Below are 17,902 nucleotides of genomic sequence, written 5' to 3' on the forward strand. Positions count from 1 at the left end.
GAGGTGGACACTAAGCTGGAGGTGAGTTTAAGAGGAAGTGCCCAGAGGAGAAAGAATCAAAGCACAGGTTGGAGAAGCTGCAAAGGAAAGAGAAAGCACAGTCCTATGCTGAGGGCCAGATAGTGGCAGTGGGCGGGGCTGGGGGTGGAGGTCGGGGAGAGGCTTCCGGAGGAAAGGGCTGTATTTGAATTCAGGTGGGAATCCAGCAGGGATGAAGCAAGCTGGGGCTGCTAAGGTGACTTGGCATGACTTGATCACAAAACCAGTCAGCATGTTTGAGTAACTTTCTTTAGCAAAGTGGGGTAAAGTCCTAGAGAAGACAGACAATTGGGTCTAGGTTTGGTTGGGGTTAGGCAGGGGATAAACCTGAGCTGCAGAGAATGAAGCTGAACCTTCTGGCTTTGGGATACAGGTGAGGGGAGAGGCTCAGTAAGAACTTGGGAGTGGGGATCACACAGTGACAGAAAGGGACTGAGGCCATGAGGACACAGGGCACTCACCACAAGTCTGAGAGAGTGGGAGTTGTGAAGGCCGTGGGAGTAACCAGGCTCAGAGGGGCCAGCCAGAGTGCCTAGAGGGGAGGTTAGGAGACCTGGGAGGCCCAGGGCCATCTGCCTGGTAGGAGAAAGGCAGAATTTTCTGCTTTGGAACATGTGAAGGGGGAGCGTCATAGAAGTCAGCCATGGGGAGATGAGAGAAGGACGGGTTGTGAATGAGGGTGTTGGAAGATGGGCAGGAGGAGGGGAAGAGAGATGATTTATCACCCCCGCACGAGCTCCTGTCAGCCACAGGCGCCCACTTGGTCTCCCCTGGGGAGACTTCAAGGAGGAGACTTGCTCCCTGCTGCCCGTCAGCGTTTTCCCGCAACAAGGAGCATGAGTAGTAGGTCATGTGGGATTGCCTGACGCCAAGGAGAACTCCACTTGTTACCTCGTACAAAGATTAGAAAGAACCAAGTAAAGCCAAAATGACCATTCTTTATCGTCTTACCTTTTTTTTTTAATTGAAAGGAAGTGGCAGAACCACTTTTGGACCTGAAGGAAGGAATAGACCAGTTGGAGAACAATAAAACCTTGGGCTTTATCCTGTCAACTCTCTTAGCCATTGGGAACTTTCTAAACGGAACTAATGTAAGTCTTCCACATTCCTTCTCTCCGCCTACCTCCCGGGTCCCAAAGTTCCTGCCCTTAACTTGCTGGTGGGGTTCATATCTCTGGTTCCCCAAAGCACAACTGAAAAACAACTTTTGTATTTTTTGCTGAAACTCTAGGAGAAATTTGTTCTTCGAATAGATATTTAAATGTATGTTTAAAATATATATTTATATATTATATATTATATGTAATATATATATTTTTAAGCACTCACTCGAGGATATAGTTATTAATTTTAGAGAGAGAAGAAGGGAGACATGGATGTGAGAGAGAAACACTGATTGGTTGCCTCCCTTATGCACCCTGACCGAGAATCAAACCTGCGATCCAGGTGTGTGCCTTGACTGAGGATCGAACCCACAGCCTTTTGGCGTGTGGGATGATGCTCCAACCAGCTGAGCCACCCAGCCAAGGTGAACCTGTATCTTGCTATAGATAAGAAAACTTAGAAAAACAAACATACTTTCCCTTTGAAGCTTGGCTACTCTCAAAATTGACAGTGGAGATATTTTCTTCTAGGCTGTTTTTATTTTTTTGTTTTTGTTTTTGTCTGATGTATATAAGTATTATAAACAAACTTAAAAAAATTGGCCTATATTTGGCCAGAAAGTAGAATAGCAGTAGTAAGCAAAGGGAGAAGAAGTTTGTAGATATCCAGGTGGCAGAGGCCGAACCTCAGGGCACCTTGACTTTTAGGGGCGGAGCCTGGGGGCAGCTCGTGGCTGATGGCCTTGGTGGGAAAGGGCTGGAGGCTCATTTCATTCTCACCGTGGCTCACCCGTGTGTGATCAGCTAAGAATGACAGAGCATGTGGCCTGAGAAGCGTCAGTCACAAAGAAGCTAAATCTAAATATTGGGGTACTCCCACAGGGCATTGGTTCTAACCATTCGTGCCATTCTAAGAACCCAAGTAAAACTTGTCCTTCCTGCCTTTTGTTTAACATTCCCCTAACAGGCCAAAGCGTTTGAGTTAAGCTACCTCGAGAAGGTTCCAGAAGTCAAAGACACCGTGCACAAACAGTCGCTCCTTTACCATGTGTGCACCATGGTGGTGGAAAACTTCCCAGACAGCTCCGATCTATACTCGGAGATCGGGGCCGTCACCAGGTCAGCCAAGGTACGTACGTGGCCACAGAGGGGTAGGTCATATCTTCTCAGCTGGGTCTTCGTCAGTCATCTCTGAGGAGTGCAGTCTCTTTTAAGTAAAACACCAAGGGCTGCTTGTCTCCCCTGCTCTGGAGTTAGTGAATATGACTTGTTTCGTGCCTTTTCCAATGGACTTTTAAGATCCTTTTCCCATCCCTGGTTCTCCGTCAGATTCTTTCCTACTGAGGTATGTGAGGCGAGCCTGCCATCCCAGTGCTAACTGCTGTGTCCACGGTGGAGCGGTATTACTCACCAGGCTGAATTCTCAAGCATTAAAACTCCCCAGCCTGTGTTAGATGGGCAAGAATGTCAGAAAGATGCAATCTGGCTCCTCCTAAGACTTCCACAGGACCTTATAGTAAGGTGTCAGGCCAGGAAACAGGGTGTGCCTGGCCCCCTGCTCCCACAGACTGACCATGCCTGCAAGCTTCCATGGAGCAGTTTATAGGCCTGTCACTGGGTATATAGTATTGGCTCCTCCCCTGCAAGCTCTTAAATTCACTACCGAGTGAAGATCTTCACAAACGTATGGTTTATAGAAAAGAGACAGTTGCAATTGCGGGACACCCAGCTGCCCCCAGCAGCTGTTCAGCCTTCAGGAGCATCACTGAGGTTGAACAACCCTAGAGGAATCCCAAACACAGCAGAGCTGGGAGATGTGAGCATCTTGGGGACTATGGGAAACTCCTGGGGAAGGGGTGTGGTGGAAACCCCTGGTAACACAGCCCAGGCTAAGGAGCTGAAAGCAGAATGACCTTTAGCTCTGGGACACACTGGAACCTAGTATGAGAAGAGGAGAGAGTGGTGGGCAGGAAGGGGAGGAAAAGAGAAGGGAGCTTTGTTAAGATTCCTCTGCGGAGCCTGTCCTCTCTCTCCCAGTTCTCCCACAGAACTGGCTGTGAGGACCCAAGGACTGGGACCCTCCATTACCTACTTCAAGAACAGCAGGCTGGCAACTGCCAGGTGCACTGAGCAGGTGGTCTCTGAGCCAGCCTGACAGTGGACCTGCCTTGAGGCAGAAGGGGGAGTGGCCAGCAACCCCCAACTCTGAGGGCTAACAAAGCGTTTCTTGGAAAACAGACTGTTTCATAGGCACCTGCACCGTGCTTACTCTGTGCCAGGCACTGCTCTGAAGTCTTTACAAATATCACTTTGGTATCCTAACTGGGGCAAAAAGCTCCTCTGCGTATCCCAACCTGGGTCTGCCAGTGGCTGCTCTGGCCCCACCCCTCTATGAGCTCTGTCCTGTCCCAGAAGGCAGTTTGTTGAGTAACTCTGTTTGAGACAAAGTCTGTCTGTCTGTCTGTCTAGATTCACCTTGGTCCTGTTTCCAGAACAAATTGGTTCCCTTTTTATACATGGTCCTTTGTTCTTCCCCAGGGCCTTCCTCTAGGTCGAGTCTGCTTGTAACCAAAACAGCCCTGGCCTGGGGGTCCTGACCCCAGGCTGACCCCAGCAAGGGCAGGGGGCCACCATTGCTCAGCCTTTGCTTTCAAAACCTTTTGAGGTATTGAGGGGCCCTCCTGTGTGGGCAGGTGGAAAATAAGCTTCAGGAATCCCCAGCCCTAGGGGCATTCATTCCGCCCCCTGGTGTGTCGCACGCTGGCCTCACCACCACAGTTCCCAAGGGGCAGGTTGCTCTGGCATCTGCTGGGTAGCTGTGTTCCTTGGTTCTCCCACAGCATTCCAGACCAGCTTGGTCAGACTTGACTCTGCTTCACAGCACAGCTCACGCATCTTCCTGCACATAGAAAATGGCCCGTATGGAGCTGTCTTTAGGTACTTCGCACAACAGAAGGCCAGGCCACCTCTCTCCCTGCGGTGGAATATTTGTAGGGGCACACCTAGGCTTCAGGCAGGATGGTTGAGAACTTCAGCTCTGGAGCCAGGAAGATTTGGCTTCAAATCCCACTTCCGCCCATTCTCAGCTGTGCGGCCTCTCACAAATCACTTAATCTCTCTGCGCATCAGTTTCTCCCCTGTGAAGTGGAGCTCGGGACAGAATCCGAGGTCATGCAGTCACTGTGGAGACGCAGACTGTGCGTGCTGGCTGCTTCAGCCCAGGAGGGCAGCCAGCTGGGGAGCCTTCCAATGCGCCTCAAAAGACCTACGTTAAGCTCAGCCCTCAAACTGCTTTTTTCATCAAAAGATTCTCCATCTGGCTTCTATTGGCAGTGAGGTTACTTTCTTTTGCCACCACCTTAAAGGCTCCCAGTGGCTCTCCTCTGCAGAAAACCATCTCCCACCCCCATGTTTGCTGCCTGCCCTGTGCCCACTGCAGTGCGGGGCAAGTGTCACGTGGTTTGGTAGCACAGGGCTGTCAGAGCATGTCTGAGCTGAGGTCGCTTCATTGTGTATCGAGGGAGCTGCCAGGTACACATGAGGACAGATACGGAGAGTTATGGTTGGGATGTTCCATTTGCTTAAAGCCTCCTGGTCCTCCTAGATCTCAGTCGTCAACCCCAGGTCGTCTGGACCCTTTCCTAGACTTATTCTTTGAAGTACTCGGCCCTTCTTTTCTAAATCTTCTTATCTTTTTCTTTCAGCTGAACGCCAGTTTTTTTCACAGCTCCACAGTATCATGGGAAAGTGAAACCTTTTAAAATCTGGACCCAGAATTTCTTTGGTCTCAGAAAATCATTTCTCTCAAAGTCCCATGAACCCCCTGCTTACCTGAATCTGTGGGCTCTGCCTAAACTTCCTCTTTCTCCTTCCAACTTTGGTTTCCTGGCTGCTGGCCTTTCCCACGTCTGTCACCGGACACCTCCCTTCATCCCACCGGTCCCTCCCTTCAGCTCCCCTGTTTATCTGTTTCTCCCTCCCCTCCCAGCCTTCTCAGTTTCTTTCCCCCCGACCCCACAGCTTCATTAAAGGCTCTCACGTGCATTTTTCCATGACTGACTGATGTAGAAAATTTCTAGTCTAGATGTTTTGCAAAAGCGTTACTTTACAAAGCCTCGTCTCAGGCTACTTCAGAAAATCCAGACTTCCCACTTCCCTGAAGAGCACGCCTGAGCTGTGTGACATCTGTTCCTTACACACGTGGCTTGCCTCTCCTGGCGAGACCACAGGCCCTCACACCACACACACACACACACACATGCACACATGCACACACACCTGGTGAGTTCTATATATCCTCGGTGTTTGGTACCGCCTGTCTGTCTATACAATAAGCCTCTTTGGTCTCATTCAGCATTTGCCTTTGTGTCCTTGGTGCCTGGTGGGGGGACAGCCATACACCAGTTTCTTCATGAGTGATGGTGACTGAGTGAATGGGCGGATAAATAAAGTAATTCGTCACACAGTGTAAAGGAGATCACTGTGGAGAGAAGCTGGCCACCCCTTAGCTGGCCCCAGAGTATCAAGCCATCCATGTGTGACTACGGCACATTCCTCCAATGTTAAGTGAAATATCATCTCTAAAGAACAAGAAGTGCTCTGAAAATTTTAGTGGTACATCTGCTCAGTCCATCCTGTACTTGGGTTCTTTGATATCGTGTTCTAATTTTACAGTTTTCAAAGACTCGCCTACGATTTCTTTCCTCATGTGGCAAAAGAAAAAAAAGTACCACTTGCATTGGGTTCACTGGGAGAGCAGTTCTATCACTAAACAATTGGATGCCGAGATAATGGCAGATACACATGAGGATAATTTTGGGGCCATAAATGTGTTTGTATTTCAGGACGTAAATTTGGTTTTGATGTGTGTTTCTTCCCGGAGGCAGTTTGGTTTCCCGGCGCAGGTTGGGGTCTGGTGGTTTCAGCGCGTTTTCAGCGTTCTCGCTCTGACTTTCAGGTCGACTTCGATCAGCTTCAGGATAATTTGTGTCAGATGGAAAGAAGATGCAAAGCTTCATGGGATCACCTCAAGGCAATTGCAAAACATGAAATGAAACCAGTTTTAAAACAACGAATGTCAGAGTTCCTCAAAGACTGTGCAGAGCGAATTATCATTTTAAAGATTGTCCATAGAAGAATAATTAACAGGTAAGCGGATCGAGGATCATATGGAAACACCAGTAAAATGGCATGTTGAAAATGTTCTGCAAACCAAGATCTGAAGGTTCGATTTACAAAAATTGTACTGTAAATTCTTGGTATGTGGCCAGTGCACCTTTGATGCACATGTTTATTTCATGGGCACTTAATTTTTCCTACACACACACACACACACATGCACACACCCATACACACAGTGATGTGGTATAATGCTATTGCATCCTGAGGTTGGAAGGAATCTCAGAGATGTCATTCAAAATTTCTCCTTGGTCAGGAATTGAATCTGTAACATATTGACAAGCTGACCCCTGAATTGCTGCATCTGTTTCAACACTTCTGCCTAAAGAGTGCACACGTTTTGTAAGGCAGATGGACTTGTTAGAGAACTTCCTTCTTTATACAATCCATGGTCTGCCCTCTGAGACCTTCCTCGTGGAGACTCCTATGGTTGCCTGATGCTGCAATCTGCCTGGTCGAGGCTGGGGCCTCACCATGCGTGCCATCCTCTGGGTCAGCCTTCCTCAGAGCCACAGGATCCAGTCCTCCCAGGAGGACTCTGGGAGACGCAGCAGTGATGTGGCAGGCCTTGCTTGCCTACAGCAAGGCTGGCTGAGGTCTAGGGTGGCCCCATGGCTGGCCATGCAGTGGAGGCAGCACCGGGACCAGAGCCTGGGTCTTCCAATGTCCTAGGCCGGGGCACTGCCTACCATGCACCACCACTTTCTTTTCCTTTGCTTCATCGCAGAAGATAGCTACGGGTGCCTTACTCTGGCCTGCAGGGTCTGAGGGCTCCGTCCTGGGCCTTTCACCTTAGCGAGCCAATGTGCAGCTCTGCAGACTCGCAGGCCGGGGTCGGCCTGGAGCAGGGCTCGGAGGGTAGGACCTCTGAAGTAGGCTTCACTGCAGTTCTGCTAAGGAACCCTCCTTGAGGCCATCCAGCCACAGGCTGTCCCAGGGGCCTGCTGTTCAAGCACACTCCCTGGTCTGTGTGAGCACTTGATAATCTCTTTAAACAGATGTGTGGTATTTTCATTTATCCATGTACATTTTATAGTCTGTTTTTCCCTCTTCCCTCCCTCCTTCCCTTTCTCTCCTTCTTTCCTTCACCTCCCTTGAAGTTATATAGAACACTTTTTTCCACACACAGTTGCCATACAATATTATATTACTTTCAGGTGTGCTGCATAGTGATTAGACATTTATATACCTTACAAAGTGATCGCCCAGTAAGTCTAGAATGCACCTGGCACCATACACAGTTATTACAATATTATTTACTAGATTCCCTATGCTGTATGTTACATTCCTCTGACCATATTTAAACACCGAATTCTCTTGTCTGCCCATAAACTCTCTCCCCGCTTATGTCATTTGCTGCTTCGGTGTGATCGTGCCTCCTGGGTCTTGATCCAGACTATTCAAGGGTGGGGAGGGGTGAGGGTGCCAGCAATCTTTAAATGTTAGAAACAAGAATAAGGAACAGAATCTCCCCTCCAGGTTGACAACTATGCATGACTCAGTACTTTTGGAATTTGATTGTTCAACTCTAAATTGCCCTCACTGTACTCCATCTAGGCCTCACAGCTGCCCTCTGGGTGGGAGGGTCTCATCCGAGATTTTGTCGGATTTCTCAGCGAAATCAAAGCACACTGTGCTCTTAACATGGTTACAAAGGGGAGGCAGGGAATGTGAGCTGTGTTGGCCCTGAACACTTTGTATGATACAAGCATTTTCCCACTTAAAACTACTCAAATAAACAAATAGTTTCCATTTAGAATGTCATGAAACTTTCTAAAGCAATTTTATGAAAGTCTTGTAAAGCCGTTATGCCTGGTCACATCAACCGTTTTATCCTGGACAGATAAAAACTCAGTGGTGCATGTATTCCTTAAGCTAGAATGCATATGCATGTGTAGTTATGCATGAGATCTGTCCAGAAGGTACCAGTCATGTAACATAAAAAACAGAGACATTTATTCAAGAAGATACAACATACAAGAAACCCTGTACGTAGGACAATGATGCCTCAGTCCCCTTCAAAGAAGGAACCTTGGGACCTCACACAGTTCTCCTAATCGCCATCAGATGCTCCATCATATTTTCCTGAATCTCATCAACAATCTGAAATCTCTTCCCTTTCAAAGGTGGTTTTAGATTTGGGAAAAGTCAGAAGTTGCAGGGCACCAAATTTGGGCTATAGGGAGGCTGAGTCATCGGGTTGATTTAATGTTTTGCCAAAAAACTCTGCATGAGATGTGACACATGAGCGGGTGCAGTGTCGTGACGAAGCTGCCAATCATCACTCACCCGTAGCTTCGGCCTTCCAGATCATCTGAATAGTTTCCACAGAGCAATGTTCAAGCTTAATGCAAAATATGCTGCAGATTTGTTGTTCTACTTGCTCAGTCATTTTGAATGTGATGTCCACACAGTACACATGCTCATTCAATGGCATCTACTGCCCCCACTGACTAGTACAGTGAAGTTGTCTTTGTTCATGCATGTGCATTCCACTCTCCTTGGCTGCCAGGTTACATCGATGTCATGCAAACCATTCTTCTTAACAATGGTTGGAGTTTTTGCAGACAGACCTTATATATATGTTAAAAATTTATTTATACATATAAAGATATTTTATATAATATAATCAATAATTGATAGTTTAATTATAAATAACTGGTGTAATTAATTACAGTATATAATTTATAATGTATATAAAACACATTTATATAAATAGATAAAAATAAAATTTATATATTTATATATGTATAAACATAAAAAATTCTCCCTGGTAAGCTGGTCACCTGGATAATTGGTTGCTGTTGTGTGACCTGGATCCCTGTCTTCTCACTATTTGGGGTTGACCAGCATGAGCCAGGAATTCATTGTATGTGGGGGGTAAAAGGGGCCTGGCTAACGGGGGGTCCAGGTGGTGGCCAAGCCACAGCACCTAAACCGTATGACCCTGGGTTTAAATGAGACATTATTCCCTGAAGACTTGTAATTTCCATACCTCGCTGGTGGGAGAGGAAGCAGGTTCTCATACGGGTGGAGCCATCGGGGACCTCACTAGTCTCCCACATGAACAGGCTAGGACTGGGTTTGTTCAGGCCCTGCTAGCACCTCCTACTTGATTGGTAGCTAAGGGACAAGTCATCAGATCTTTCCCTCTACTCTACCCATCCCCCCAGATCTTACAGTTCTCCCCTCAGCACCCTCCAAGTTCCCCAGAGTCCCTTGTACACCACATAGGATCTCACAGGAGCTGGTGAGTCCAGGCGCCCTTGCTTCCTCACCTCGCTGGCCTTCCCTTGCTATTTTGCCAGGACTGCTCCACTTTGACCTAGCACCACTGTTCTACATGGGAGCCTCCTAATGGGAAAAGAGTCCCTCCACTTCACCATCCCCCAGCCTCTCAACAGACTTCTTCCGACTCCAAGGAGTCCTTGGGGAAAGGAGAGGAGGACATATATCTGGCCATGCACCTCCCCTTTTTATCTGTTGGGCCCTCCCTTAGTTATTCCAGTGGGTCCCTTCTTGATAAAGGAGAAGACAAAAGAACTTAGACAATCCCCTTTAGGCAAAACCTGGCTTTCAAAACTGTTGCCTGGCTAAGAAAAGCTTGTTCTGGATGTCTGAATCTACATAATCTTTTACGCTGCTGCACTGATGGCCTAAAGCCGCTCTGGATGTGCAGACCCACTCGCCCACTCCGTAGACTCATTAGGCCGCAGTTACACTGGGCAGGCACTGGAGAGAGAGGGTACCAGGTGGGGAGGAAGGCCTTCCTGGCAGGTATGGGGACGCATGGCAGGGGGCTGCCTTTCCACAGGGAGAGACAGGCAGAAGACAAGGGAACACGCACACTGGCTTCCCAGCACCCCCAACTCAATGTGTCCCCTCTCTGGGCCATGCACCCCACTCAGTGGTACCCATGAAGAAAAGGACAGATGACGGGACAGAGCAAAGAAGTCATGTTCAGGATACCGATGAGGGGAACCAGCCTCCATGACCATAGACCTTCATGTCACGTGTTCTGAAAAAGTGACAAGGGATGTCATAGTCTCTTTCCGGTCAAATATACACTGGAATCCTTTCTTCAGAGTTGCATTTCACTTGCTTTTTTGCAAAATATATACTTGAATTCTATTTTTAACTTACATTAAGGTTTGGTCCTCTGTAGTACAAAACACCATGTTTTAGAAAGTGGAGGATAAGGACTCTTGGGTTGTACTTCCCTATAAAAGAGGACTCACCTGTGGGCTGTTTGATTCTCCCCTTGATTTGTCTTGCACACAGATCTTGAGTAGTGAGAAGTGGCAATATATGCAGGATATTACACCATCCTATCCTAATGTATCATGTCATATCTCTACTATGTCATGTCATATCTCTAATATGTCACGTCAGGTGGTAATACGCCAGGAAGAAACATTATGAGCATAAATGGGATGGGGAGTGACAAGAAGATACTGTCGTACATTGGGTGGTTCAGGGAGGCTTCTCTGAGGATGTGCTGTTTGAGCAGAGACCTGTGGATCGAGAAAGAGCTATCCATACACCTGGCTGTGGTATAAATGTTCTGAGCATTGGGAACAGCTGGTACTGGACACTTAGTCAGGGCCTATGCTCCTCCCCATGGAGTGGGCTCCCTGTCCTTTCCCTCAGTCCCTGCAGGCTCCCTGCTTAGCTGTGACCCCTTAGGGTCCCATACATACCACATGGGGGGCCTGAGGCCCTGAGGTGGGCTTGTTCAAGAATCAGGAGGATTCCACTATGGCTGGAATCATAGTAGGTAAGGTCAGAGAGGTGGTGGACCAGCTCTGCAAAACCTTGTATGGCAAGACAATGTATTGTTTGTTCATCTGTTGATGGATACTGGTGGTGTTCCTCCTTTTCGGCTATTCTGAGTAATGCTTCCATAAACAGTTGTGTAGAAAGTTTTGTGTGGACACATATATTCATTTCCTTGGGGCATATACATGAGAATGGAATTGCTAGGTCATAGAGTAACTCCATTTTAACTTTCAAGGAACTGCCAGACTTGGCCACAGCAGCTGAACCGTTTTCATGGTCTCAGCAGTGCCATATGAGGGTTCCAATGTCTGCACCTTCTCACCAACACTTGTTATTGTCTGTCTTTTTGATTATAGCCGTCCTAGTGAGTGTGAAGTGTATCTCATTGTGGTTTTGATTTGCGTTCCCCTAATGACTAATGGTGTTGAGCATCTTTTCATGTGCTTATTGGCTATTTGCATATCTTTTTTTTTTTTTGGAAAAATGTCTATTGAAATCCTGGGTCTGTTTTTTGTCTTTTTAGTGTTGAGTTGTAAGATTTCTTTATATATTCTGGATACAAACTCCTTATCAGACATATTAAATATTTTCTCCTGTTTTGTGGGTTGTATTTTCAGTCTTAATAGTATCCTTTGATCCTTTGGAGCGCAAAAGCTATTTAATTTTCATGAAGTTGAATTTATCTGTTTTTTCTTTGGGTGCTTATGGTTTTGGTGTCATAGCTAAGAAATTGTTTCCTAATCTAAAGTCATAAAATTTATATTTATTTCTTCTGAGAGTTTTATACTTCTAGCTCACATCTTCGGTTTTAAACAGCATCTTTCAGCCCCTTTACCATAAATTCATGTTCTACTTTACTGTATTGTTCTTCACAAGAAGAATAAGCCAGTGTCCCTCATTTGAAAGGTAAACCAAGCCTTATTCTGACTCTACAAGCTAGAGTGATCAAACACAAAAGTTTTCATCTACAAATAGTGGTATCATTTATGTAATGACATAAGATACTAGGAGACAGAGTGAAATGTTGATGTAGAACAGACATTTCATTCTGTCTCCAGTATCTTCTTTCTCATTTCCTGAGAACTAAAAATTGGACTCTTGTTTGCTCATTTGATTTCTTTTATAAAAATATTAAGTAAATAAAATTCAATAATTTTTTGTTTATAATTTAATAGCGAGATAAATTTATTTTGTGCTGCTCATCCAGTGTGTTCTAATTAAATTAAGATTGTATGCAATATTGCAAGAAAATATTCAAAATATTTACTCAGAACTTTATAAGGATCTTTTTATAAACCATCAATCAGTTTACATATAATTCATAATACGTTCATGTCTTTTCCAAGTTTGCCTTGGGGCAGGTTCCAAAGAAATTGCTAAGCAACATTCTTATCTCTTATTCCATTTTTATGTAACCTAGAAGCTGCAGTATTTATTTTTCTCCCAAAAATCCGCATATCCACTTCAGGAGTCATTAGAACACAGATGAGTAAAAAGAAAAACAGTCAATCTCCTGAAATCCTGCCCCCTAGACATAGACTTCCTCAGTGAGAATGTGAACTGAACTTGACTTCTGGTCTCACTTTGACTTGAGAAGACCTTCAACCTGAAAGTCCCAGGCATGAAGAACAGTGTCTCTGGCTGATTGGTTTCTCACGGAAGGTATATAGAGAACCAATTTTTGTTCCTTAAAACTGAAGTCACTGCCACTGTGGTTTTCCCCTGCAGGTTCCATTCCTTTTTGCTCTTCATGGGGCACCCACCGTATGCGATCCGGGAGGTGAACATAAACAAGTTCTGCAGGATCATCAGTGAGTTCGCTCTGGAATATCGCACCACCAGGGAGAGGGTTTTGCAGCAGAAGCAGAAGCGGGCCAACCACAGAGAGAGGAATAAGACCAGAGGGAAGATGATCACTGACGTAAGTATGAAATCAGCTTCTTTAGATCATTTATTTTGAAAATATAATCAACCATAAAATGTCCCACAGTTTGGGGGCTATGCTGTTTTTTTTTCCTTCTTTAAAAACAATCTGCTATATAATGAACAAGGAACTAGGACATGTGAGTCAAGAACGTGTGGCAGGAGGAGGGACTTGTAACCCGTATGGGTGTGTTGTGTGGTGCTGATGACATCAAAGGCTTGCTTCCATTTCAACCTCTGTGATGGAAGAAAATGCCACTTATCATAGGAGGACAGACATACTAATTTGGGAATAGATTCAGGATTTTAATCATCGTAACAAAGCTGTATGACCATATCAGCAGACACATGCATCACACTTGCAAGGCATCTGAATAGAGAAATAATCGATGTGGTTGCTCAAAGTCACGATCAGCTGGGCTCTTGGCAGTCCCTTGATTCAAAGGTTATCAGGGTGGGGAGGGATCCCAAAGGACAGTGAATCTAGCTGGTGATCCCCTGGGGGTTCCCACACACTTACACGTCTCTCTGAGTCCTAGGCTCTTCCCCCATCTCTCCCACGTCACCCCTGAGCCCACTGGGCCCTGAGTGTGGTGGGCATTCAGATGGGAGATGCTTCATAAGTGGAGGGTGAAGGGAAGCATGAAGATGTCAGAGACAAAAACACAGTGCGGGTGCCTCTTTCCCACGTGCCTTTGTGAAACTTGCCATGCCTGTAGGTATATTTGAGAAGCACCGTGGCTCTCAGTGGTCCAGGGATTGGGACAGGTAAACGGATAAGCCATCACCAACGGATAAGCGTGTCTCAGCTGGACTCCAGCCAGGCAGATTTCTCTGGGGAGGAACAAATTCAACGAAGAAGACCTTGCCAAGGCTGCCTCCTGTGCCCAGATGGGCGTTCACATAGTGGGAGAAACCGGGGGCACACGATCACTGTCCACATTCTTAAGGGGTCTGACCTTTCCATGGAGACCCGATGCACTGTCTTAGAAATTTTAAAAATAAGTCTGAGGAGAACGAGGGACTAACCCCCTCGTCATCTCCTCCAGCTCAGACCTCTTGTTTCCTCGGAATTTTCTGGACCCTTAGAGAGTGCTCAGATCGCTTTTCGGCAGAAGGTTCCCTTTCAGCAGGCACCTGGTGTCCCAGCCCAGGGCCGTCAGCCGCCTCTCCTGGAATCTGGGTTCGGAGACCCTCTCCCCTGCTGGGGGACCGCAGACTGAACAAGCTTGGCCAGACTAGCTGTGTCCCACATTGCCTTCCAGAGCGTTATTTTTAAAAGTTGTAAAACAGGAGTGCTTAATTTTTATGGAATTGAGACACATTGGAGGGTGGAAAATACAAGCCCAATATGCTTAAAATTATGAAAACACATCAAAATTTCTTGTCAAGTTCTTGAGATTTTTTTTTTACAGATTTCACTAATTTTAAAATTCTCTCCTTCTCTGAAAACATTCAGTGTTCAATTTTTAAGCAGGGGTAAATTTTTCTAGGGTTTGATTAAAAAAATATTTAAATTCCCATTAAAATCTGGCTGCTTCAGGGTTTATCCTCAACATCGTCCCTATTGGTAGTGGGCATTTGTGTAGCAAGGTTGCCATCTGCTGGAAAATTAGTACATTGTCCCTTAAGGCAAAATATACAGATTGAATGTTTTCCCAGCTCCCAAATCAGCAAGCCCCCGTGGTGTGCTCAGCGCGGCATGGGGCGCTGAGGAAGAAGTGGGTACAATAGAAGATGAACTTAAATCCTAAGGATGTCATAGTCTGGTTGGAAGACTCATATCTACAACTTAAACCACGGAAAACAAAACCCAGCAGTAGATGCAGAATCACAGAGCCCTTGCGCATCAGAGCTAGAAGCAATTTTGGGAGAAAACTTTGTAGTAAGGCACTTTTAGTGTAGATACCGAATAATGAGGATGAGAGTGGTAGCAGTTAAACAGATGATTTTAGAAATGGCATCATTTTCTGAGACACAGAGAAGCCTGGGTAAAATCTAAAGAGCCTACATGTGCAGTGTGAGCCCCCTATCTACTCCTCTGTGCTGGTCTCTCCTCTTCCTTCTCTGTTTCCAAACATGCAGAGAGCCTTTCTTACAGTCCAGGAGTTCTCCCAGGGGAGGATCAGGGAGAAACTAAGTAAGTTCTCATCCGTGTATCCCAAACTGGTGCTGGACAAAATGGTGACACAGACTACGCGGCACAAGGCAACCGTGGCCCCGTCTGCTGTCACTGTACACCGGACGGGCTGTGAGAGCCCAGGCCTCCCTCCCAGGCCTCCCACACCAGGGGCACTGGCAGTGCTGAGTGAGGCCTTTGCCTTCTCTCCAACCCAGCTTCCCCTTCTGTGAGAAGGGAATGCTGGTTACTTTGGGGGCTAATGAGAAGGCTGGAGACTTTGTACATCAGCATCTTGCATGTGTGCTTATTCCTGAAAAAGCAAAACAAAACACCGAAACCCTAGTTAAATAAATAAGCTCTAAGATTAAACAAACAAAAACAGCACAGCAGGACAGCTACCTCTCGAAGCCGTGCCGTGCGGCTGGGGGCAGCGTGGTGCGTGATGAACTGGGAGCTTGGTGCCACTTCAGCTTCCAGAAGTTTCATCAGTTCTCAGGAACCTTGTGTCTGATTTGCTGGCCTAGCTTTGCCACCGCTGTGGAAACAGACACAAGTTAAATTGAGGGTGTATTCCATTTAAAATTAAGAGATTGGGATGATTTTCACCCTCTCTTTTTTTTTTTTAAAGAAGAGGGATGTTTTATTTGAAGTTACTTGAGGAAGTTTATCTGGTGAGAGGGAAAGGCATGGCATGTCAGTTCTGACAGCCTCCGTGAGGGACAGGTGGGATTTAAAGAGAGCTTAATGCCACGTTTCCGAGGAGAGAGGAATGTGATCCATTCTGCTCGGGTGGTGGCTCCTCTTGCCCTGTCCGGCCCGTGTGTGGAAGATTCTCGGAGGACCAGACCCAGCAGCCTGGGTTGGGGGCTGGGAGAGGGCGGTGTTCACACTTGGGATGAGAGGGGAGACAGCAGCTGATAGAAAGAGCCAGGCAGATGGAGGCCGGTCCACTCACTGGGGCCCTGGTGGCAGTCAGGTGGTGTGGGTCCCACAGAGTGTGGCCAGTCGAGTGGCAGCACACAGAGCAGGGAGTGAAGCTTGCAGTGACCAGGGAACCAGGTAAGCTGGCCGCCAGCCTCATGCGCAGCCTCGGGAGATCGGCCCGGAGCCCAGCAAACCCCGTCTGACTCTGGTTAGGATGGAGCTTGGGGCCCATGTACACAGGGAATGTCCAGATGAGGACAGGAAGGCTATGTAGGCAGGGCCTGGCATCTCCCAAATCCAGAGGGCGTGCCCCGGCTGTGGGGGTCAACTTCTTTATTTGGAATTTGACATGACGCGGAGGTTATCTCACTGTTGCTGACTTCTGTGCCTTCTAAGAATCCCTTCTGTCTTTTCCATCCTGTCCTGTCCTCTCGGGTAGACTGATGAAGAGGATGAAGTTGAGGTATGACTCTTTATGAACATGAAGAATGCCATGTTTGACCTTCCCAGGCATGCTGTGGAGTCTAACCTAACATTAGCACCGTTCAGAGCTTTAAACCGTGCATGGGCGTGTTCTGGTTGGGTTCTGTGTGGTCACTAACCCCCTTATGTGGGTTCTCATCATGCTGTGTCTGCCAGGGGCTGAAAGATTAACTGCATTTTCCAAGCTGTCCCTGAGTCCCAGGCCCCATCAAGAGTGGCAGCTTCAGCGGACCTTTTCTTACCGCTAGGAAAGTGGGCAGAGAATTTTCCCTCTGGCCCTGTCTGAGCCTTTTGGCAATACAAGTATGAGAACCGGATTCTAGACCAACCACAACCAGAGCCCTAAAACGAAAGAGGAAGTAGGGCAGCGGCTAAGAGCCAGGCCAGAGAAGCGGTCACTGGCTGTGGGCAGCCTCTGACTGGCGCCCACTTCCTCAACTGGCGTCCACTGGATCTGGTGGGATCAGTGTGCGAGGGGTGGGGTGGCAGGGACTCCTCCTCCTGGTCCTGGTGGAGATGTCGGAGCCAGAGTCCAAGTCAGCGCTGACCGGCCCTGGGAGATGAGGCAGGAGTAGTTCAGACGTACAAGCCACAGATGTGTCCCGGGCTCTCTGTTGCCGTGGCCGTGACACTGGATGAGCGGAGGAAGCCTGGAGTCTCTGGAGCTCCTCCGTGCAAACATAAAGCTAACAGACTGTGTCTGTCTCATCCAGAGGTTGGGCGCCGTGTGCCCACGGCTGATGTTCTAGCAGACCTCTTGTAGAACACCTATGTCCCGACTCCGTTCAGCGGGAATTAGAGAGTACTGTGTGCATGCAATGCTTGTGAAAACAACTAACTTTTTGACACCATGCAAAGTAGTAAGAGTTGCCAAACTCAGTCTCAGCATGAATTTCTGAGCCATGTTCTGACTTGGTCCCTGAAACAAACCCCCTTTGTCTGGGGCCTTTGGCTAGTCACTCACTTTCAAAGGGCCTCAGTGTCCTTCTTGGTAATGTGAGGTGGGACTAGATCTGGAAAAATTCTCCCCAACTCTTAACATTCTCTAATTCTGTGACTGACTCCCACTTTTAAAATTCTACCATCATAAATGGCATATCAGAAAGTTTGAACTGCTTTCTGACACTAAGTTTAAAAAATTAAGGCTTAATATCTTTAATTAACAGGGCATATTTTGATGCTCACATTGGCTTTGGTGTTAGGGACGGATTTGGTTTCTGAGTTCTTCCCGGCATTTTTTTTAGTTGCCCCTTGTAGGCACCCGCTGGGGGGATCTGCAGTGAGCCAGGAGACCTGCTGCGGTGGAGGGGTGGGGGTGGGCCTTCTGGATCCCCAGGTTTGCTTTCTGATA

The 17,902-nt window shown here is 47.1% G+C and overlaps 1 protein-coding gene across 9 annotated transcripts in view; it reads left to right on the top strand.

Annotated features, from left to right (window-relative positions):
• FHOD3 (formin homology 2 domain containing 3) overlaps positions 1-17,902 on the top strand; it is a 432,675-nt gene that overhangs the window by 397,794 nt on the left and 16,979 nt on the right. For 6 of the 9 annotated variants that reach the window (XM_045850095.1, XM_045850098.1, XM_045850099.1 and 3 more), the window contains 5 exons: positions 1,011-1,130; positions 2,110-2,271; positions 6,100-6,290; positions 12,828-13,020; positions 16,508-16,531. In XM_045850095.1, coding sequence (XP_045706051.1) covers positions 1,011-1,130; positions 2,110-2,271; positions 6,100-6,290; positions 12,828-13,020; positions 16,508-16,531 — 690 coding nt within the window. The remainder of the gene's footprint in view (positions 1-1,010; positions 1,131-2,109; positions 2,272-6,099; positions 6,291-12,827; positions 13,021-16,507; positions 16,532-17,902) is intronic. The other 3 variants (XM_045850097.1, XM_045850101.1, XM_045850102.1) reach the window with 1 other exon arrangement.

Source organism: Phyllostomus hastatus, unplaced genomic scaffold (genome assembly GCF_019186645.2).
Source record: "Phyllostomus hastatus isolate PE091 unplaced genomic scaffold, TTU_PhHast_1.1 phas_contig_80, whole genome shotgun sequence".
In the NCBI taxonomy this organism is placed as follows: domain Eukaryota; kingdom Metazoa; phylum Chordata; class Mammalia; order Chiroptera; family Phyllostomidae; genus Phyllostomus; species Phyllostomus hastatus.